Source organism: Xiphophorus hellerii, chromosome 23 (genome assembly GCF_003331165.1).
Source record: "Xiphophorus hellerii strain 12219 chromosome 23, Xiphophorus_hellerii-4.1, whole genome shotgun sequence".
Taxonomy (NCBI): Eukaryota; Metazoa; Chordata; class Actinopteri; order Cyprinodontiformes; family Poeciliidae; genus Xiphophorus; species Xiphophorus hellerii.
This window is the reverse complement of record NC_045694.1, coordinates 9,939,751-9,963,148: the sequence shown is the minus strand read 5'-3', so window position 1 is coordinate 9,963,148 and position 23,398 is coordinate 9,939,751. Positions and strand designations below refer to the sequence as shown.

General features: G+C 36.9%; 1 protein-coding gene across 4 annotated transcripts in view; it reads left to right on the top strand.

Annotated features, from left to right (window-relative positions):
- Nucleotides 1-23,398, top strand: part of diaph2 (diaphanous-related formin 2) — a 457,445-nt gene that overhangs the window by 386,777 nt on the left and 47,270 nt on the right. Inside the window, exons 28-30 of one of the 4 annotated variants that reach the window (XM_032554339.1) lie at nt 1,070-1,162; nt 2,799-2,864; nt 18,189-18,277. In XM_032554339.1, coding sequence (XP_032410230.1) covers nt 1,070-1,162; nt 2,799-2,864; nt 18,189-18,265 — 236 coding nt within the window. In that variant the 3' untranslated portion in view covers nt 18,266-18,277. The remainder of the gene's footprint in view (nt 1-1,069; nt 1,163-2,798; nt 2,865-18,188; nt 18,278-23,398) is intronic. The other 3 variants (XM_032554338.1, XM_032554337.1, XM_032554341.1) reach the window with 3 other exon arrangements.

Genomic DNA, 23,398 nt, shown 5'->3' with positions numbered 1-23,398 from the left:
TGAAATGTTCTTCTCCATCCAAACTCAATCAGATTAGATGAGGGAATCTGTGAACATCAGTTTGTAAATCTTAGAAAAACAGAGTAAGGTCTAAACTATTCTAGCACATTAATATGCTTTGATTTAAAATGTTTAAGTTCACTTCTCAAAAATAAAATAAATGCAAAGTGTTTTAATGAGACAACAAAAGTTGTTGATTTTGTTTAAAATATATCTTTTAAAAGAAAGACATACAATTTTGCTGTTTGGTTCATTGTTTTCAGTTGTTTTGGTCTAGAAACTGTTATTCGATTCTCAACAATATTATTGCTATATGGGTCATTCTGACTCTATATAAACAAGTTAATGAATCGGTGGGTCAAATTGTGCTTTTCCTTATGTCATTGGACGTGTGTGGTTCTATTTACTATGGAATTAAAATGAAAGCAAAATCATGGTTTGTAAAGTCAGTTGATCTTTTCATTTTCACTGCTCATCTGCGCTACTTCCACTCTTTTCATCTAACTACCTGGCCTGCATCAAGCGTATAGGAACAGCTGCCTTTCAATAACTCTGATTGGTTTAGACCTCAATAATGCGTCTGTTGTTAAACTATAGGGAGGTTTTTAGTGCCTGAGACTTTTCTTCCTCAAATGTTTGGTCTGTTTTTTATAGTGTCACTATTAGGTCCAAATTAGGTCACATTTTACCAAGTTGGTTGATCACTAGAGGCCTGAGTCATCTACATCTTTTTTGTAAGCTTGGAAATTTTTGCCAAGCTGCACTTTTGGGTTCATAACAAGTATTCCTCAAGAATTTGCTCTGTAATTGGCTCCATCCATATTTAACCAGCTCTCCTGCTAAGGATCCCCGCAGAATGATGCTGCCACCACCATGTTTTTACAATGATTTATGATGTATTCAGGCTGTTAGTTCTCTGGAATAAATAGTTTACTTTTAGGCCAAAAAGTTAAATCTGAGTCATATAAAAAAGCCATACAAGTATATTTGTGATTATCTGCAAATGTAAATGCTGCATTATGTTTTTCACTACAAACATGTTTTTTTCTCTTGTTCTGTTCTCTTGCAGAAGGGGATGAAACTGGTGTGATGGACAGTCTAATGGAAGCTCTGCAGTCTGGAGCAGCTTTCCGTGATCGGCGAAAACGAACACCACGAAATGGTAGGAAAGCAGTTCCTCTGTGGGATCTCCTCTTATCTTTCAGTCTCAGTTTCCTGTCCAGCTCAACGTTATACTTGCAAAGTGATTGGCTTTTTGACTTTACACATCTATGCAAATATTGAACCATCTCAAACCACTTTCGCCTGCTTCAAGGATTTTTTTAACCTTCTGAGTACAAAGTCCATAAACAATGCTTCATAAACAATCAGTGTCCCAGTGAAGAACAGAAGAAATGTAAGATCCTCTTCGTATTCATAAATCTCTCAGAAACACGACCAAATCCAGTTTGGTTTAATCCTGCTGTTATTCCTCTCTGCCTTGACGAATGGGCTATACTCAGGGGAGTCCTACCTTTCAGCAGCGTGAGGGTCAAATGAAATGCAAGTCGAGGTTTCTGCAGCTGAGCCACAGGTGCTACCATCTCCATACCGCCAATAATGGCAGAAGATATTGGGAGGGAATATAAACACCAATGGGGGTATGAGATGGACAGGAGGATTTGGGTTTTAAATTTGGAGGTTGAGACTCAGATGGTAAATAGCTCATTTAATAGCACCGTAATGTTAAACTGCTCACTGTTTTAGTTATTTCATTGCACAGTTTATACAATTTATATGTGGGTATGTAGCTTGCTCTCTCCAAAGAGAAGAGATTGACACATTTTTCAAATATCAGTCATCCATATAAGCAAAAAAAATAAAAATACCTAGAGACATTGTTTGCTTTTGAATCTAAATATCAATACTTGACTTTTCTAGGCAGGTTGACTTATTGTAATTCAGTACTTTAACCATATAACTTATAAAGAACAGATCCAAATATGTCCCTGTCCTAATTGATCATCTAGATCCATTGGTCTGTAAGATTATTCTTTTTTCGTTATTTTTAGTCCTTTCCTGCGAACATTTACATTTAAAAATTGCGAAGCATTAAAAAAAAAAAGTAATGCAGTTCAAACTATGACACAGAAATGGTGTCTAGATGTTAAATTTATTTCCTTGATGGAGGAGAAACTGCCTAAGATATAATTATTATGCAGGATAAGACGGGGATGAAGCAAGAATAGAGAGTAAATAGATGTTTTATAGAAGTGCCCTCATCAAATATATGTTCATTTTGTTCCTGTTCTTGATTATTGTTCTCCATCACTCTACTATCGCACACTACTTCATCACACTATTAAAAGAGCTACAAAAACTCAATTTTTGTCTAAATAAATTTACTCCTCTCCATGTGCATATCAGATATAACAGAACAGAACCAATTGTTTAAAATCTAAAGTAACTTTTAGTGTAGCATCAGATTTCTTTTTCAAAATAATGAAAAAAAAATTGTGGTGCTGGTGAGTATCAAATGTTTTACCTTTTATTGAGGCCAAAACCTGATACTTGAAATTAAACCAAAGACTGGTATTTACTCTAATTTTTAATGTTGTCTTAAAAAATTGTCCTCTTATTGTTTGGTCTTATTCGTCTCTTCCTATCAGACATTTATGTGTTTTTTTTTCTTTCTTCTTTTTTCTCTTTCTTTGGGACTTGTTCTACATCAAATGTGTCACCTCTGATGGATTTTTCTCTCTTCCTTTTTCACCTTCCTTTTTCTTTCCTTATTCCTTTGACTGCCCACGTTGTTACAGGTGATCAAAGCCCTTCCAGTCCAGCCTCTCGGTGGCCGGGTGCTAACTATGGTAACAGAACTCTAGGTGTGTTTTTATTTCACTGCCTTTCTTAACCCAGACCCAGCACGTTTGTTGGTCCTACACTGCACTGCTCCTGGCTGTGTAACTCGCATGTCCTTCCTGTCAGAACACGTAATTTCAGCTGGTCTATGAAAAAGCAGAGTCCTGTGCTGAGTTGCCAACATTTTTTTACTCGGAAATTACATTTTGGGGAGTGCGAGATGTGTATTGTTCTTTTAAAGTTCAACTTATCAAAATGCAACATGGATAACACGAATTAACATATGAAATTAGATTCACTTGAGTCTCATTTTACGATAACTATCTTCTTTTATCATTAAAAAATGGCCCTAAATTTATAGGTATGAAATATCCATCTAGACAAGGGGAAAACTTAATGTTTCGCCACTATTACCTCAGCCCGGAAGCTCTTTTGGCTAATAAATTAAAAAACAGAGAATCACATTCAAGCTGGTGTTATGTGTATATTAGGTGAAGAGATGAGATCAAATATCAAGCCCAGAAAATTTTATAACACATAAATATCATTGTGGTCGTCAGTGGAGGCAAACACTTTGATATCACTCTGATAAAATGAACTGTTAACTAGTTGAAAGATTTGGAAGCATTTTATTTTGAATGTATTTTAAGAAAAATATTAAAAGTAATTTGAATAGTTTAATAACTAGATAAATTAGATCAATTTAACCTCTTAGATCAATTTAATTCTTCATACTCTACTAAGATGGGTAATTCTAGCTAACTAGTTTTAAAAACCTTGAACACAATGTTTACATTAATTTTCATGTTCAAAATCCAAAATTTCTAAAAACCTTAAGAGAAAAAAGCAGCTGCAGTGAAACTCTCCTTTATACAACTCAGATGTAGCTACATCTGAGGCTAATTATTTTTGGCAAACATGTAGAAAGGTTGTCTGGAGAGCCTGGTTATTGATTTCACCCCATCTATAGCAAACATTTTCTTCTGTCAGAAAATGGGGAAAAAAGTAAAGAAAAATAAATAAATAAATCCTAAGAGAAAACATCTTATGCTCATAAACAAAAGCTGCAGTCACCTCTGAGGTCTGGCTGTTGACTCTCTCCTTGACCTCTCTCTAGGTCAAACAGCTAAAGTTTTCCCCAACATCCACAGATAATATGAATCTTTCTCATGGGTACGACTGGTTAACAGGTTTAGCTTGCTAGCATAGTTCAGGCTAGCATTAGCTCAGTCGCTAACCTCACTAAAGCTGGAAACAAACCTAAATCCTTGATCCAGCACAAACATGTTCAGACACAAAATTTATTACAGTCCTCAACCTAAACCAAGTTTATATATTCATTAAAAATGAAACCCAAACAACATGAAAGACTGGCTGTTCTCTGACAAACACTACAAACAACTGAGAATACAGGCTGAATGAATCAATATCTTGAGTAAAATTCATATAGAGATGTTGAATTGATGTTGCATATTTTCTGTTTTTATGAATCCTTTTTCATAGTTCAAAGTGAATCCCAAAACTTACCACAAGCCTTAAAGCAGTCAAAGCACTCAGCACATTTTTCTGTACTGTGGATCAGTCAGATGGTTTTACTGTCTGTCCTGTTGGGCTGCATGGTAACTGAATGATATCACTTTCTGTCTTGTAGCAGTTTAAGGACATTTTCTGCTCTTCTGTAGTGTTTAGGTCACTTGAAATGTTTTTTTTTTCTTCTGTGTATCAGTAAATTTGCCACACATTTTTGTTGTAGATGTTATGTACCAGCACACTAGATAGTTTGCTTTCTGAAGACTTGCGAACTTTTATGCTTTACTGGCTGTTCGATTGTCTTATGTATGTTTTTACTGTTATAACAACTTTGCATGACAAGATATGTGTGGCAGGAGTGTGATGTTGAAGAAACTGAAAAAATTAGACTCTGATAAGTTTATGGCAACTTTTAAATGACGTTAATCAGATTAAGAGATTATGTTAATTGGAAAGCTTTTACAGATGCATTTAATGAGCAAGAAGTGGACTTTGATAAGACGACGCCTTGTGCGGTAAAACACCTTTAAAATATATTAGCACTCTGGTGGGGTAGAGGGACTTCTTCAAGAAATAACTACTCTAAGAGTTGGACTGGAGTCAGAAAACTTATTCCTCAGCTGTCTACATTGGAAATACTGAGTGAAAAGTGTTTTGGTTGGTCATAAATCCCCAGACAAAAACTGTTACATCCTGTGTTCCACAACCAATGAAGGCTGTCAAAGGCTATGGCTGTTGTATGAGACATGCCCTGGCTTTAAATGACGACATCTTTGGCAGATTAAATGGCTCCTACAGAGGGAACATCCTCAAACTCCATGAGAAGGAGTCAGAAAACTGACGGAAAGGGAAAGTTGGATTTGGTTCATTTTATTTTTTAGTTAGCTTGGACATTTCCACAAAATTAAATAGAAAATTTGGTGCCATTTTCATTTTTGTGCTTCCTAAGAAAAGATGGCAACCAGAGTTAAAGTTACATTTAAGACATTGAATGCATTGTGATTTTAATTTTATACCAAATTGAATCACAAAACAATAAATTAATGTTCCTAATAACTTAAATTGTTTAAATGTACCTTTATCTGCTCTAGTTGGAGTTTTTTTTTACGCTCTGACAGGTGACCACAGCCTACATTAGCTTAGCTAGAGTCGCTCTTCTTCATACACAGCAAAAAGCAAGCTTCATAAAACTTACTGATGACAGATTTAATTACTGAACTTGTTAAATATGTATATCATATATGAAAAAGGAGCAGACATGTTCCTTTCTATGAAAAAAATTATTTTAATTTCCTAAAAGACTAAAGCATTAAGCCAATTCAGAGGGGGAAGTTTTTGCAGGTTCTGTGGAAAGGCTTAATGTTTGAATCAGGACACTCCGAACAGGTGTTTCTTAATATCTTATATAAAAAAAATCGAAAGTAAAGACAATAGCATGTCCAGGATGACCATTTTAGTTGATGACAAACTCTGCTAATCCACCTCTTTTGGTTTTGCTGCTCCTCTTTAAATTCTTGTCTGTTCATATATAAAACTGGGCAGAGAGATTGTGGAGTTACGAATATGATCTTTGCCAATGACGATTGATAGAACAGATGGCTTTAACTTTCCTCTTTCTCTCTCTGCTCTTTGGGACTCTGCATTCATCTACCTATTAACTTTAACCAGTTTATAAACGTCTAATTTTCCAATCTAAATACCAGAAAAGTAAGTACTGGATTTGTCCAAGAGATATGTTTTCATGGAGTTTAAACATGTACCAATAACTACAGCCAGCTAATTTTAAGCTTATTTAAACATTGAATTTTTTTCACCATTTTCCCGTCCCTTTTGATATCAGGGTTTCTTTAAAAATGTTGAATGATTTGAAGCTGAATTATCTGATTTATAGGACTCAAAAGGTCCAAGTTTCATTTATGTTCTCCAAAATTACATCTTTCCATATCTTAAAATTATTCCACGTTTGTTCATTTATTGTGTGTGTAACTCTGCCTTAGAAATTTGAGTGTTGCTAATTTGTGATAAAGCTGCATGATGCAGCAAACAGAGCTGTTGGAAGAAACTTATTCCCAGATAATTAGTTTCTCGAATGAGCTTTGCAAAAGAATCTGGCTTGTAAATATGCCTCATTATACTTTGTTCAGATGTTTAAATTAAACCTGTTCTTCTAACCTTATCAACTGGAACCTGTTTCCTCATGGGAAACTGTATAATCAGCATAGTTTGTATTAAGGAGTTTTTTAAATTTTATTTTATTTTTTCAGGATTGATGTTTAAGTTAGATAACTTTGATTTAAAAGTACTATAGTTAGGTTAGTTCATAGCTATTTTTTATTTAAATCACAAGTTCTTAACGTAATTTACTGTGCTTTGCAGAGACGTGGGAAATGCTTGACAGCTGAATGAGTGACTCCTGTGCCCTGAAAATCTTTAAATGTCTGTAAATGTGACTAATAAATTTGTATATATGACAGATGTATAGCACCTCTGCTCTCACTATATGAGCTATACAGGATGACAAACCTACCCTGTCTTTGTTTCAGAGTTGAAGCAGATATTTTATCTAAACCTCTGTATTCCTTTGACCCATTTTCCAGTTTTTTTCTTTGAGACAACAAACAAGATTTGGTGGTTTTATTTCCTGTTGGGGACTGCATCAGATTCTTCCCAGGAAACTTTGTTTCCTCCTAGTGAACAACAATTTTAAAGCCACCCGCATGTACTAAGCATCTGAAGATCACTGTTTGATACCGGGCTGCATGGACGCTCTACTCTGAAGTTGATGAGAAGAGAAAATCCTTCTCCATCTGCCTTTTTTTAAAGATACAATAAGTAAATTAATTTCCATTTGCGTTACGAGAAGGGCAGATATATTTCTACACATTTTAAACTTTAGAGGGCAGATTTTTAAGTTTGGTGATACTCATTTATGATTGATGGTTACATGACTAAACATGTCACTTAATGTTGCTTTTGATGGGTTGGTCTTGACTGAAATCTAAGGAAAGATGCCCCAGCTTTTTTCATACACTTTCATTTAGCATTTTTGTGTTTCCTCCCTGATCTGCTGGGATTGACAGCATTTTTCTGTCATGTTTTCCACTAGTAAAAAGAAGACTCTCGTAGCAGTTTTAACAGTCAGTGTGCCAAATCTATTCAATCCCGCCTGTCATGTTGGTTGTAATCTCATTCTTTAAAGCTTGATTAACCTCCTGTCATCTTTAAACGAGCAGCATGTACCAGAGAGAGCCTGTCAGAGACGCAACAAGAGTCTTCGCTAACGTCAAAAAAGGAGCTAATTTAAAGCCAGCATGCCATTCTCCCTCATCCTTTAGGCCATACTGCACTTCACCAGTCTACCTCAAGTGTCAGGCTGAGCACAATCCTAGGCCCCGCCAGTCACAATTACACCCAATTCCAAAAGCATTTCCTATTTCCTTGTCTCCACTTTGTGTAAGATGGAAAATCTAACCCCGAGGGCCCCAGTCATGTGTTATGCAATTACACCAGCCATTCCTAATTCAGCACACAGAACTTGGGTAGATTGATGGAAACCAGCAAAGCTGTGTTTCTGCAGTGGGTTCATTCTCATTTCAACATGATTATTTGTAGATTATCTCTTTGTTTTTATAGCAATTTGACATTTAAATACTCATTTATTTATTTACAGACTCATGAAATTAGATTTTTTTTATGTATAGAAAAAAGTTTCATATTTTAGCAGCATGAATACAGTGAAGTCCACAGACTTTACTTTTCACCTGGGTTTTAGTTTGGCTGTGGACTCCAGGTGTAGGCATTTCTCTAAATTAAACTTTCTGATGGAAGCTTATAATATGGCTCTAAGGCATAATCTGGGTTTTCTACAACCCTGATCCATGGCTGAGAAAGTCTCATCAGATATTTGCTTTGCTCTCCTCCATCTTAGTAGACTTTGGGGTGGGGAGGATGAAGGTGACAGCATCTCCTTAACTCTTCAGACCATGGGCTGCAGTGAATCTGCTACACAGTTCACTTAAATTAGTTGGCAAATGGGTACACAGTATTATGACAGTGAACTTTGGGTGACATCTACAAATCTAAACCACATACCTGTTTGGTCTTTTGTGTACATTAATTTCTAATGATTATATCTTGATTACTGGAGAGCTGCAGTGCCCTCAAAAAGTATTCATACTTCTAGAACTTTGTCATGATGCAACCACAAACCTCAATATATTTTATTTTGATTTAATGTGATAATGGGGGATTAAGGGGATAATGGGGAAACGAGAATGTGTAGTTTATAAATCTGAAATTCATATTTGTTACAGGTTAATTTTCTAAATTACAAAAAAGTAACTGTTAGGGAAGCTCAAATATGAAAAATTGGACTGATATTGATATCCGATAGTAACACTGGTGTTGTGCCAGATTTACCAATATTTCATTTGATAATTGTTTTGTCCAATTACTCGATTAATCGTAAGAATAATTGATAGATTACTCGATTACTAAAATATTTGTTTACAACAGCCCTAGTTACCATGTAATTTAGATGTGTTTCTTGCTCTTCATGAATCTGACTATTCACTAAGAAGTCTCTGAGGAAGTTGAATTTATAGTGCTCTAATTAAATTACACAGTGGTGGACTTTACTGACTTGTTCGCTTCCAACAGCAATTGGATGTTCTAAATTTTATTTAGGGGTATTAGTATCCAAAGGGCTAAAAAAGGGGCTGTTTTTATTTTTATCTGTAAAAAATAAACCACATAAACAGGATTTCATTTTTTTTTTTTTTTTTTTTACAGTGAGTGAGATACCTCAATATTTTATCTCCTATTCCCTTTCTTGTGAGGCAGTTACCTGGGAATCTGGCAGGAGATTGGTGGGTAGAGAGCAGGAGCCTCTCATACATCCTGGCTCATTGATTTTCGGTCAGGGATGAAAGCCACAGACTCACTAGGTCTTTCGTACTGGGGTGGGGGGCCATCCCAAAAGACACATCAATCAGATTTCAAAGAGAGCCAAGCCAATCTTATTTATTTACTGTCTCTTCATTGTCATTACAATCCCAAAGCAGGGTCCCACTTCCCTTCCCTTTCTGCACCAGTTACCAGTGTTATCCTTCTTCACCTTCACAAGCCAGTCCATCAAAAGTTCCCAAAGCCAAAGAGAGCCCATTAGGAGACCTCCGAACTTTATGCATGCTTTTTTGGTTTTGTATAATACATTTTACCTGATCTCTATGGCAATTGTGGAAACATTTGCAAATACTGGGGAAAATGTATTTAAATTTATCCCCTAGTATAATAAAAACTCATGTTATACGTATTAACAATCTGGCATCAAATTTCCTAATATAGTCATCGCTCCAGGCACAACACACTGAAACAGCTCGTGTTTTCTTGACAGAGATGCTCTTCACTTCTCCTTGCATTAGATTAAACTAACACAATGACCTAAAATAAGAGAATACCACACTGAATCAACAATGAAAAATCCTGTTGGCCTACAGCCTTTTTTCGCGCTTCTGGAAATGATAACAAACCAGCAGGACGTTGACTTTTAGAAGAGGAAGATCTTAAAGAGTGAGCGCTGCCTTGTCTGTTTCAGGGAGAAGTTCACCATAAAGGGCTAATAAACAGTCATAATGTTAATGACTATACCAGGCTGCTTTAGGACATATCTGACATTACACAAATGATAATTCTCGTCAAGTTCAAGGGTTTTTCTTGCTTAATTGCTTGAAAACCAACAGTTAATTTAAGACAAATGCCTCAAGTTTATTGTTGAGAATTTGTCTTTTAAGATATGCTTCTCGAGATAAGGAATATGCCAGTGTTTTCCTATGTCAGCTGAATTGTGATGTCTTTAACACCTATTCTCATTATGTCTCTTTGCTATCAGCATCACCTTGATCTGATGAACCACGCTATGTTCGGCTTGGCAGCTATTTAGTCATCTTCCTCTTGATCACAAGAAAAATCAGGCATTTTGTCTCTTAAATTAAATACCAGGAAGCGATAGTGATCGTAATTCCCTCAGCAATTAATTTGCTCACACATATGTTGCACCTATCGTTTTATCTTACCGTGTTGTCTGTCAGCCTCCCTGGCAGTTGTTCTCATACACACACTCCAGCTGATGTCACATATCAGATATACTACTGCTGCAGGGTGTCTCCGAGTCGAAGGCTTTGCCTCCTCAACTTTTGGCCTCTACTGCTGGGTGTTGATAGATGTTATTCATTGGGGCTGCCCTCACGGCGCTCCTACAGGAAGAGGAGCTAACGTGATTTGGGGCAAAGAGACCCGTAGGGTTTCATGCTACAGCTCAGATGGCTTAGTAGATGTGAGATATCAATAGGGTAGATGAGAAAACCGTTCTGTAGAGACGCGCTGTGGGAAATCTATCACCTGTTTCTTACAGATAAGGATATTTATCAACAACCAAAGAGAAAGGCAGATGAGAAAGAGTTTAAATACAGTCCAGTTTATTCATGTGGTGCAAATATGTAATAAATGTCATGTCTAACCAAAGACACATTAGGTTGATTACAAATATACAGAAATCACATTTATTCTATGATGTCACATTGATTTCAAAAACCCTAATTACTTTTAAAAAATCACAATGGCGTATTTATTAATCGATAGAGCACATAGCGCCATGTAAGGTCCATGAAAGCATCCCAGTGAGCACCCAAACACGCCTCCTTCACTCATCTGTGTGCTCTTACAGGAATATTGCACTTGCTTTCTGCATTTGGTTGGTGTAGTTTTTAGCTGGGGCGGTAACTTATTCCAGTCGCCAGATTTTCAGTTAAAATCAAGTGACATTCAGCTTGGGACATACCCTAATAGCAGAAGAAGAATGTAAGGTGGAAGAGGACAAAGAAGAATAAGAATGCAAGAGAAAGGAAAGTTTGATTATTATTTTTTTCTAAATTATTTTTTTAGTTTTGCATTTCCTTTCTCCTTACCTTCTTATTCTTTTTTTGTTCTCCTCTACCTCCACTTCTTCTGTTAGGATAAGTCCTGTATAGGCTGTCACCAAATCCCAGCAAAAAAATTCAGTCAATCAGATCAATCAGAAAAGTTACCACCACTATCTGACAAATACGCCCACTAAGTACAGTTAATGACATTTTAATTCACATTATTGTACCAATTGGTCAGAAGTTATCAATTGATGTTGCAGCAATCCCTTCACCTGAGCAAGCCTGATGGGAGAGAGAAGATGAACATTTAGCTTAGTTAAATATTCAGCTCAAGGTTCCTTACGTATATTTGAGCAATATTTTCTTACTCTGTTGGTACAGAGCTGCACTGGTGTAAAAAGTGGTTAGTGCCCGCCTGGCGAACCAATACTGAACATCCCACCTCCAAGCAAATCTGTTTACTACCCCATCCTATTCACTAACTTCACCGCATTAGCACTGAGTTGTGAGTTCGTATTACTCGCTCTCCAAACAATATTGGCTTTCAAGTATGTGGGCAGTTAAGAGAGGTCACCCCAAGTGTAAATTGTCAATACTAGATCCATTTTAGAGGGCAAATGTGCTTTGGAGGGCCCCATAATGGAAGGTTTTATCTTATTTTTACCCAGGGCACATTCCCACAATAAGATTGATGCCACTCATTGTTTGATGAATTCCTAATAGACCTATAAACTTGCAGAGCTTAAAGACAAAGGAATGCCTGCGAAAGCCAAATATAGGCGATGCGATAGGACCATCCCACCGGCTGAAAAATTACCCTCATATAATTTCAATGGAAACTCGCCCGAGCTATCATGCTTAGTGCTGAAGGATGGGCAACTTGTGTCGGTTGAATTAAACCTTATTTATCGCTCATTAGGCATAGAGCGGAGCCAACTGATGATCAGAGGGAAAATAATGTGCAGTGGAATAGGATGCCACCCTGCATGGTTATGCATTCCTCCAACAATAAGACACGGTGGCAAAATCAAATCCCTTTTTCTCTCCTGTCACATTTCTCCCCTCCTTTAACATGATGTGACTATTATTAAAATATAAGTTATAATGTCCGGGCTGATGTTTGCATTTGAAGTGCCAGCTATAATCTTACAATCTGTCAGACGGAAAGTAACAGAATTAATTTTTTCGCTTCTTTTCTTGGCAGCCTTGATGTGATGATTTGTAATATTGAGGCATAAAAGGACTATGTACCTGGCAGTGACTGATAAAGGTAATTCCCTTAAATACAAAGACAAGATATGCAGAAACATTATTTAATGTTCTATTCAGCTGGTAGTTTTAGTCAAACAGATATTAGAGCAGAAGGAATCTCAGTAAATGTGACTCACTCGCTTTTAAATAGCTGGATACCGTGACGCACAGCCTCCTTTTTTAAAGAAGTCACAATAAATTAAACATGTTTAACTGCAGGTTTATTAAACCCCTTGTACTTTCCAGAGTGCACAAAAGTTGAGATTGCAAAGTTAAAGTAATTTTATGGTTTTACTGAGGCTTTCTGAACCTTAACCATTACAATAATGTTCGACCAAAGTAAGAAATTAATAATTACTATCGGTAAAATTATCACTTGTGTCTGTTCTTTGCTCTGAGCTCTATAATTATGTCACTTTCTTTCTTTGTTTTAAGCTTTTAGCAGAATTAGGATAAGAGGTTTTTCAATCTTAAAATTGTTTATTGTGACAATATTTACAGTGTTAGCTATTTGCCCTTTTGGTGAATATGTTTAAAAATCGTTTAAAATAAATTGCATAATAAAAGTAGCAGACCTCTCAATGAAAAAAAATAAATTCAGTCTTTTTTGCCCTTTTATACAACAAGGAAAATACTTTTTGCAACACTCCTGGTAGCAGACTTGTTGGTGCCCCATCTGTCAACACTTTTACCCCTCTTACTAATAGGGCAGTACTAGTCTTTGAACACATTTCATAAGATTGGAACTTGCAGAGAAAGAGAACTTTAACTATTCTTCTTTCTCTTTAGATGGTCCTGGATTATTGATACTCTTATAAGCTCACCACTGAGTTATTTCTGCCTGATTTAGGCCCCGTCCACATGGGATAGTTTTTTCTAAAACTAGTCATTAGTTTCAAAAACATCTGCGTCGACACAGGATTGTTTCCAGAAATGTTTTCATCTACATGGAAACAACCCAAAACACCATTTTTTACTCCCCCACACCTGTAACTGGTGCTAAACATGAAGTGTGGAACATGAGCGTAATGCCTCCACACCAGGTTAGCGATAAACACAACAAGAAAACAAGATTGGTGAACAACAAAGCGTGAGTGGAGTCTTAGAACTATTTGCATCAGCTGCTGCAACATAGTCATGAATGAAAGTGTAATCTGACATTGTTGATATCTATGACACATTTGGGGTTAGAGGTTAAGCAAGTACATCAAAGGTGTTTTGCTGTCCACATGAATACACAAGGACAACATTTTCACTTTGTAACCAATTTATTATTTACTTTTTTATTATTAATTGAGTCTAGCAACCCAATTTCACTGAATATGTCAATTTTAAATGTAAAGTTGAATGACGGTAAGTCTTTCTATGTCTATGTTTCCAGAAAAGAAAACGTTTAGGTTCCCCAAAGTATTTCATTTCCATATTCCAAGGTAGAAAAATGTAGGTATGGGTCCAAAACGCCACTCATGAATGTTGGTTTGGTATCTGGTGAACCTTAGTTATGCTGATTTGACCCATTTATGAGTTATTTTCAAATTTATGTCAAATTCCACCAACTTTAATAATTAAAATATTAATAGTTAAAAGTTGCTAGAAACTGTCCAACTTAAAAAAGTGAGGCATGAGTTAGAAATGACTTTATACATGTTTATTTGAAAGGAAGATTAAGCTGCTGCCATAAAAGATGAAGCAATTTCACAAGTCGCAAAAAAGAAATCTCCATCTTTATACTCATGTATGAAATGGATATTTAAAAATGTTGTTGACATTTAAAAAATCAGCCCAGAATCTTATCATTATGTGCACATTTGCACCTCCCTAATATTTTAATGGGTGTGTGAGTATTGCTGTTATCAATTTGCTTTATCGGCCCACAAAAAAAAAAAAGAAACATGATTGAAGCAGGGCAATACTTGAAACTGTGACTTAAAGTAAATCTGTTCTCCTCGTATGTGGAAAATATAGACATGAGAGAGAGAGTGGAAAATAGAAAGACATCAGTAAAATGGAGTGTGTATATAGTGTTCTTATGGAGAGATGTATAAGTAGTGATACTAGTAAAGAAAGCAAAAGAGAACATCAGGGTTAAATAAAGTACAAAATTCTAAAAAAAAAAAAAAAAACAACCACTGATGTACCTTTATTGTTACACAAAAAGAAATACATTCCCATACCGAGTGTGCAATCAGCAAGAATGCTGCCTACACTCGGGCAGGCCTGCCTCCAGTCAAGCATGATTTCACTTGACATGCTTCCATCACTAATGCTGACTGATGCCCATTTGCTAGGCTCCTCATATTTATTTATTTATCTGTTTATTTGTGTCAACTTTATTTATTGATGTGCCTCAAGGATGCTGTGAGATGGCAAATATCCATTTGTCCATATAGGGCAGTTAGGTAAGAGAAAGGCTGCACACGTGAGTGAACAAAAGACAGAGGAAGGATGGAGTTCGGCTTTTTATTTAGATCCCAGCAGCTGAAATCGCTATTGCTGTTCAAGTAATGGAAAATTTGCCGTGCCTATTTAGTTACTTTGTGCTAATCCCAGCGGTTTAGCTCCTGCTCTCTATTTTTCACTCTTTAGGCTTTTATTTGGTTAGTGTTTGATGGAGGAATTTGAGTTGGTTCAAATTACCTTTCTCTAAGCTTTAGCAGCACTCTCAGCCCTATTATGTTCATGCAGCACATTGCCTTTGTCCTTGTCCTGCAATTCAGTTGGACATCAAATGGTCTTCTCTTTTAAAGCGCTGTTCATAATACCTGCTATTTTCTGTTTAAATCAATCATTTGATGTTTTTGGATCGTGGCCTTATGTTTTGTCATAGCTGCATGCTGATAGAAAATGCCCTCTCAGTTGTGATTCTGATGATGCAATTATAGTGCAATGAGTGCATAATGACTATAATTGTTTATTTACATAGTGACATATTTGTTGTTGTTATCTGTAGAGTGAATAGCAGTAATAATTACCAACTCATGAGCTGTTTGAACTCATGAGTTGCCTTTAAAAGGTGCCGTCTTTGCACAGAGATGCTACTGAAATACAAAGACGGTCAAAATTAAATATATTTAGTCAAATCATTCTCATATAAAATAGCAAAGATTTGTTACCATAATCAGATTTACTGATGCCAACTATTTTTCTCATAGTCCAGGAAAAATATTTGGCATTATTCTTGTGATGCCCAAGCAGAGTTTTGAACTCTAGTCACCAGTTAAACTCTAGGCCTACATTTAACGGAGACTCCATTGGAGAACTTTTAAAAACTGTTCTTCATCTAATGCTTGAACATAGCTGAATCAACTTATGGTTTAATCCCAGGCATCTGCAGAACTTTGACAAGTAGAGGAAGTGTTTGACCATTTGAATCAATTGTTTTGGACAGGAGACAAATTTAAGGCCTTGAGAACTAGAGCTGAAAACCTGTGTCAGTTATTCAGCAAAAAAAACTGGGCAAAACTTTTTTTATTTCTAGATCTGCAAAGCTGGTTAAAGTTTATCCCAAAAGACTTGGAGCTGTAACTGTTGACTCAAGGGATATAATTTTTTTTTGTATTTTTTTTGTTTTGTTTTTTTGGAAAAAAGCTCAAAAACTTGTGTGTATGCTACTTTGTGTTAGCTATTTTCATACAATCCCATCAAAATACAAATATTTTTGTAGTTTTGGGTTGCAAATGTTCCTGGAAGGCATTGTTGGAAAAAAAGAGAGGAAAAAAACAACAAATCCAGTTGTTTTTGGTCTCTGCACCAACAGTAACAGCACACATCTCCTTCTACTGTGCGCTTCAAAAATGAGTTTTAAAAATCCTAAAATATTTTACCACACACCTCAAGTGGCGCGAGAAGGAATGTGTAACCACGCAGCACCTTCACAACACTCAGCTGGAGTGGATTGACATCAGCCACTCTGAGTTTATCTGGATTCATACAAAACAGTTATTGTTGTGCTCAGAAGCGTCAGGCGAGGAGCGGAGGGGTATAGACAGTGTGGAGGGGGTAAACAAGAAGGGAACACAACACAGTATTTAGTATTCATGAATTCCATAAATTACAATGTTAGGCCCCCCAAAGAGATGACTAATATGTGAACCTTAAAAATAGACAGTTTGCCACAGTATGGGCTCCCCACCTCCAGTGGATTAGGACTGAGTAAACATTTACAGAAATAGTATGATTTATTATTTGGATTTTAAGAATGCGGTTTGGATAAAGTAAGTGCACCTCCTTAGAGTAAGATTTCTCTGTGTTTTGATACGAACAAAATAACCTAATAAAGCTTAAAAGTAAACATTACATGGACAAACAGTTTATTTTTTTTGTCTTTTTCAGATAAGTCTGAATATTGCATCTCATATTCCATGATGAACTTGTGAATATTTTTCTCTGTCAGATGGAATCTGAAATAAGAAAAAGCTTCACTAGGATCATACCTACAGCCTTTCTAGTTAGTGACCATTTTAACAAACAGTTGCATACATTAGAACAAATAATTAAAGCAAACATTGTATTCTACTTTTCTTATTCTATCAGACTGTTTCTTACTGTTTCTGTAACTTAGCTTGCCTTTGGTTAAGTAACCTTATTTGCATTTTCTCAAGAACCATTTGTTGTTCATCTGAGCTCGTATTTGTCATATTTAGGTATTCCTGCATGAAACTGTTCCTTTAAATCAGGGTGTACAAACAGAGAAATTAGTTGGCACCCCTATTAAAGAGGTGTAAAAAAATTCCTTTTCCTTGCTGCACCATAATTCCACATTGGAAATGTAAAGAAATCCAGCCTTTAATTTGTCTACATTCAGTCAGGTGGGGGGGGGAATAATTGTTCCCAGCAGCAGCATTACTGGATGATAAGAGTAATTAACAACTGATGAATTAGTTTCCCTGTAGAGTAAATATAACATGAAGCAGATGTAAATTTCTTTTAGCCACTGGCCACAAGGCTGGAAGAGGAGCCTATATTTAGAAGGACAGTAAAGGAGATATATACACAAAAAAACTCAGATCTCTGACCCGTAGATGTGGAGCAAAATGTGGATTTTTATGGATTTTAAAGTAAATCACCAGTGATTTACTTTCCAGTTTTCTTTTACTCCTAATAACCCTTTTGAAATAAATGTAACTTTAGTGCAACCACACCACTCATAGATACGATGGAGGATGCATGATGCTGTTGGCCTGTTTCTCCTTTAAAGGTTTTAGAATCCTTCTAAGAGTGCAGAGCAGCAATAATTCTTTAGAATAGCAATACAGTAAAAATATTGCTATTCAGCATAAAGAGCAAAGGAGGCAGCATACATAGGTGGCATCCTGTGGGCAAAAGTTGTTCCAACAAAGTATTAACAGCAGGGACACCTACTTGTGCCACAGGTGATTTTATTATTTGATGACAGCATGTGCATGGAAAGTTTGTATGGAAAGGTGATTTCTCTGTGTCTAAATTGGTCTGATTTGTATGATCGGTTTTTAACATAAAAATGTGCAAGTGACTGAAGAGTACGGGAGCCATACTTTTGGTTTGAAGCCGGATGAGGTTTCTGAGTTTGTAACATCTCCAGCCCTGAGGGCATCGCCAGCTAAGTAAAGGATGAAGCTGCACACTGCATTACCTCTGCTATTATTATTTTTCTTTCTACTCTAGATGGGTTTCTGTCTCTGGCTCAGGTCACTGTTGCCCCAGGGCAGATTACAACAGATGGGAGCTGGGATGCTACTTGAGATTTCCAACAAGTAGGCAGAGCGTGTTCCTGTATGTGTTCATATACGTTTGTTCGTTGCATGTTCAGGAAGGCTGTGCTTTTCTAGCTCGTTTCTGTTTGATTGCATGCGTGTGGTTACGTGTAGTTAGGTCTGGCATTCGCTTGCAGGGCTGCAGTTGACCTGATTTTCAGTTTCGCAGTGTGACTCACACAGGTTGGGCTTTTTAAGAACAAGTAGACCAAAAACCACAGAAGTGTCACTTAACACACGCACACACACCCAATATGGTCTAGCAGTGGTGCAGCATACATGCAAATCCACGTTTACAGCAACCGTGTGCATAAATATTTTGTGATAGCTAAAAATAGCATTTCATCATTTAAATATTCAGCTGCCATGTATAATAATTAATAGCAAAGTGCACAAATCCGAATGGAAGCTACAATATTAAAGGTAGGGGCTTTGTTTTCACTCATAATCCCACTATTAATATGTTTATGGTAGTGCAAGAAGTCTAAGAAATCGATTTTTCCTTTTTCCAACTGTAAAACTTTTATGACAGTCAGTATGGCTGAAGAAGCAACCCTGTCATTATTTTACTGGCTCTGCTGGTTGCTGAATTGATGGTCTGTGCTTATAAACCTTGAATAATTGAACAGGAGAATCAGTCAATGAGAGACGGAGAAGAACAAGGTCTTGATGCTTTGATGGCCAAGATGACAGCTTTAAAAAGAGAACGACAGCAGACTGATTAGCCAATGTGTCACTTCACCGCTTTCTACGCTTTGCTCTCTCGTCTATTTCTCGCCCTCTCTCTTATTCCTCTTCTCTCATGATTTATTTTGTTTTTTTTCCCCTACTCATGTTCTACTCCTTCACTTCAGCCCAATCTCTGCCATCCCATTCTTAGACATAACTGCCCTGTTTTCTTAAAATACCTAATTTCCTCTTGCATCCTGTCCCAATTCATCCCAATGACTCCATGTAACTCCAGGCGTAATTATTACTGTTGGATGGACGATCGGCTCAGTGGCGCCATACCCAGCTCTCTCCGCCCGCATTATCCATTTATGGAGTATCCCTTTTTGTAGCAAGCCATAGTAATGATAGGAGTCTTGGCGACCCCGTGCATTTGTGCTGTAATATAAGACATTCTCATTAGTCAGAAGATTGTGCTTTCTCATGTCCATTACATTAATTGCTACACATCAGGCCCTGCCGTGCCTCCTGGTATTTTGTTACATTGTGCGCATCTTCTGCTGCCTCACCTAACTTACGACCAAATAGTCTCTTTGCTCCCAAAAGGTGAGCGAGGTAATTGAAAAATGTTGCACAGAAAACAGGATAAAATGTTTTTGGTCAAAAATTTCAAAGAGGTAATCTGAGGAGTTTGCCTGTGTTTTGTTAGTCAAGTGGGTTTAAAAAAAATGTTTTCAGATCAAATAAATTGAAGCAGAGTGCCCTCCACCCCCGCACAGTCTCCCTGTTGTCAGTCATCTCTCTTCATAATAGGGAAGCAGGCCGCTGCCATAATTGCTTTGATGGTCCAGTCTGAGCAAATCACTTCTGGGCATAAAGAGAGGCCTTGGAGATGGCAGCCAGAGAGAAAAGGTGCGAATGAATTAAAGCACTTTGCGTTCCTCTGGGCATGTGGCCCAGATTTCTCCTAAAAGAAAAAAAAATACAAGTCGAAAAGGAAGGAGCGAGTGGGGAGGGTTGTGCCACTCTCCTTGTTGAATAAATGGCAGTAAAAGCAATAATGCACATCCAGCCTCCATTATGCCACTCCGGAGAGCTTTATCACGGAGGACACAATGGCAGTGACATAGTTAACTGGCAGGTGGAGAAAGGGGGATTTCAGTGGAAATAATCTGATTTTATACGGGGCTCCCTTCTATGGGAGAACCTCTGGTCAGACCTTTTGTGAAAGAACAAAAGTTTGGCTCTTTGGAGGCAAAGCTTTGAATGTTTTAGTAGGGCCGGGTGGATGTCCCAAGGCCCTTAGTCCTCAGGATTTCAACAAGGAGACATCATACAGGGCCTTTGCCTCACCGCTTTGCGTCTTCTGACCCTCACGATGCTAGAGCAAAGTCATTTTTTTCTGTCTCTTCCCATTTTATGTTCCTAAACCTTGAACTGAACAGAAACATTAACCTTTTTTTCCCTCTTGTTAGTCACTTTTTTCTGCTTAAGCTGTTCCCATGCTCCAGCTGCCATTCAGAGGAAAGTGCAGACACAGAATGAAAGAGCCTTTTTTTGTTCTTCGATTATGTCACAACTTCTCAGGTACAGTAATGTCTCCGTATGACAAACCTCCGTTACCAGAAATGTCCAGTCTTAGTTTGATCTGTAAAAAACAGTTGCAAAATTCCTTGGAACCAGTAACCAGCAAAGAAGTACACTTTTAAATATTTAAGAAATTCTGAATTACAACTAACTTACATTTTTTGGAGCCTGATATTCACCTACAGTTATCTGAATTCATTATTTAGCTACCCATTGATGACCCAACATATTTAAAGAAGCAATGAGATTTTGTATTTCTTCTGAAAAATAACACATAAATGAATGACTATTAATAAATAATTAAGCAAAAACAAATTAAAATGTTAGCACTGAAGATCCAGACTACTACAACTTCTAAAAAGTTGTAGTAGGTGATTGATGGGTGAAAATTTACATTCGAGACATTATCCAAAATCAGAGTTTAAAGAAATTGTTTCATAAATTCTCATAGATGATGTCATTATGAAGGGGACAAAACCAGAGAAGATGGAGAATGCCTTACCATGGCCCGGATTTTGATTTGTCTGTCAGTGATCCGGCCTGGATCACTGGTTCCTGGAGTTTTACTCCCAGTTTGACTGACGAGTAAAAACGCCACAATATATGCAGTTTAAACCAGTTTGAAAATCACTATGTCACAGGAAGAATCATCTGTCCTGTCTGGTCCAGGCAACTACACTGTGTACCTGGATGGTTTCTCACCTTTGATCACTGAAAACCCAAATTAAGACAGAATAAAAAAGGTTCTTGAAGAAAGTCACTGTGTGTTGCTGAGCCTTTCTGTGTTTTGGAACACAAAAGAGGACACTGTAAACAAAAGTTTTATCACAAATTAATTTATTCAGTTTATTAGGCTTGGCTCAGACTTAGTTTGATAAAACGCCTCACTGGTTCTGTGGTACCTTGTTTCTCTCAGGAACGGGCATATAATTAGCCAATCAGAAGCAAACTAGGGGATATGTGAGGCAACATCGTATTAGCCCAAAATTTGTCTGTGGGCCAATTAATCTGGAGGTGCAGAATTAATTAGATAAGAGACTGTTGAATCTAAATCTAAGATCAGAAAGTCACATTTTATAGCGTCTTTGTAAGAGCAGTTAAATGTGTGTGAAAGGTCAGATCCAATGTGTTCTGGTACCTACGTAGTTTTGTAAAGAATACATAAATGTATATTGATAGTGAACTCTTAGGGAAAATCTGATCATGACCACACCTTACAAAGGGCAAACATACAAAATTGAAAAAGTAAAGCAGGGAATCCGTTTTACTAATCCCACAATATCATTACAAAAACTTTAGAGGTCACAAGCTCCTAAACCAGGGCTCCACTTGCGCCAGGAACATCATTCTTCCTCAATAGTATTGTCTGTTTTCTCATCCAGCCATTTGCACGAGCCGTATTAGTTCCACTCTGATCCTTTTGCATCTCTTTAAGCCGTGCCACCAACCCGGTCTCCATACCCCGGTTTCATGCTATCGCAACAAATCTCTGACCTTCTTTGTAAAAGGCCACTGCTTTTGTTCATGGATGACAGCCTGCTGCAATTTTTTAGAGCTGCAGGTGCAACTCTCTTTCAAGGAGCCATTAGCACAGAAAATAGCATCTGATTAATGTTTTTTCTTAGTAATCAGCTGCTGTTTTAATTTATTTAAAAAAGAAATTTGCTCAATAAATTTAAAGACAAATAAATGCATTATAATGGATTAAAATAATATTTTGACAAAAGTTGGCATCAAAAATCCTTTCAATTTACTTTCATTGTCCTTCAGACTCTTCCTACTTTATCTGATAAGGATGAATACTAAGCATAATGCTTTTCATATAATAATTATAGTTTTATTGTCAATAATAGAACACTTTTGCCTGTCAACTTGAGTTAGCATAGGCATCCAATGTGCTAATTAAAAGCAACTACTTGAAGATGAAAATGCTGAATGGATCACGCCATCAAGGACCAACATATATCAGCACCAACTAGCTAAATAAAGAGTCTCTTCCTGACTTAATGCTTGCCAACAAATACACACTGGGTCTATAGCCATTTATCCAGCCATGTGTTTCAGAGAAATGTCTATGGCATTATTTCTGCCCTCCTTTCATTCATAATTAACCTCTCTCCATTCATAATTCAGATGTGTTATTCACACATCTTCTGATGGTATGACATTACTGCAGTGGCTAAACAGGCAGTGTTGAGGCCCTAGTGTAAGGAAGGAAGAAGGGGTGTGTGTGTGTGCGTGGGTGGGTGTGCGTGTGTGTGTGCGTAGGGGTGGGTATGTGTGTGTTCTTCTATGACACACATTTGATTGGCAAGGTTCCACCCAAGCCACAAGTGCAAAGTGGGAAACAGCTGCTGTCTCACTTCTTTGTTTTGCAAAACTTGAATGTGTCTCAGTCAAGCATATTTGAAGTAGTCAGGCACATTTTTATGACAGTTTGTCTTAAGTCACTTACTATTGATAGTACCATGATAATCAGGCTCAATGTTCAGTCGCTGAAGCTTTATATTTCACTAATACAAAAATATCTGGCAATGATTCTTAGTTTCTTTTTTTATTTTAATTAAATAAAAATATGGATAATCTTGCAAACTGGTTTATGCAAATTTTCCTATACCCCACAACAGTTATATACCTACCTGTTTGACAAAGCCAAGTAAAAATAAAAATCCAATTGCATCTTCATAAGAAGCTTCTCAGTATGAGCAACATGTAAGGTGACATGCCGCAATGTACACTATAAAGTTTACACCTTTCATCCCAATATATCCACACTATGCAAATAACATTTTACACCTTTAGACCCACATTAAAAAAAACATTCTCCTTAGACAGACCAACATATGTGCCGAAGATGGTCTGTGC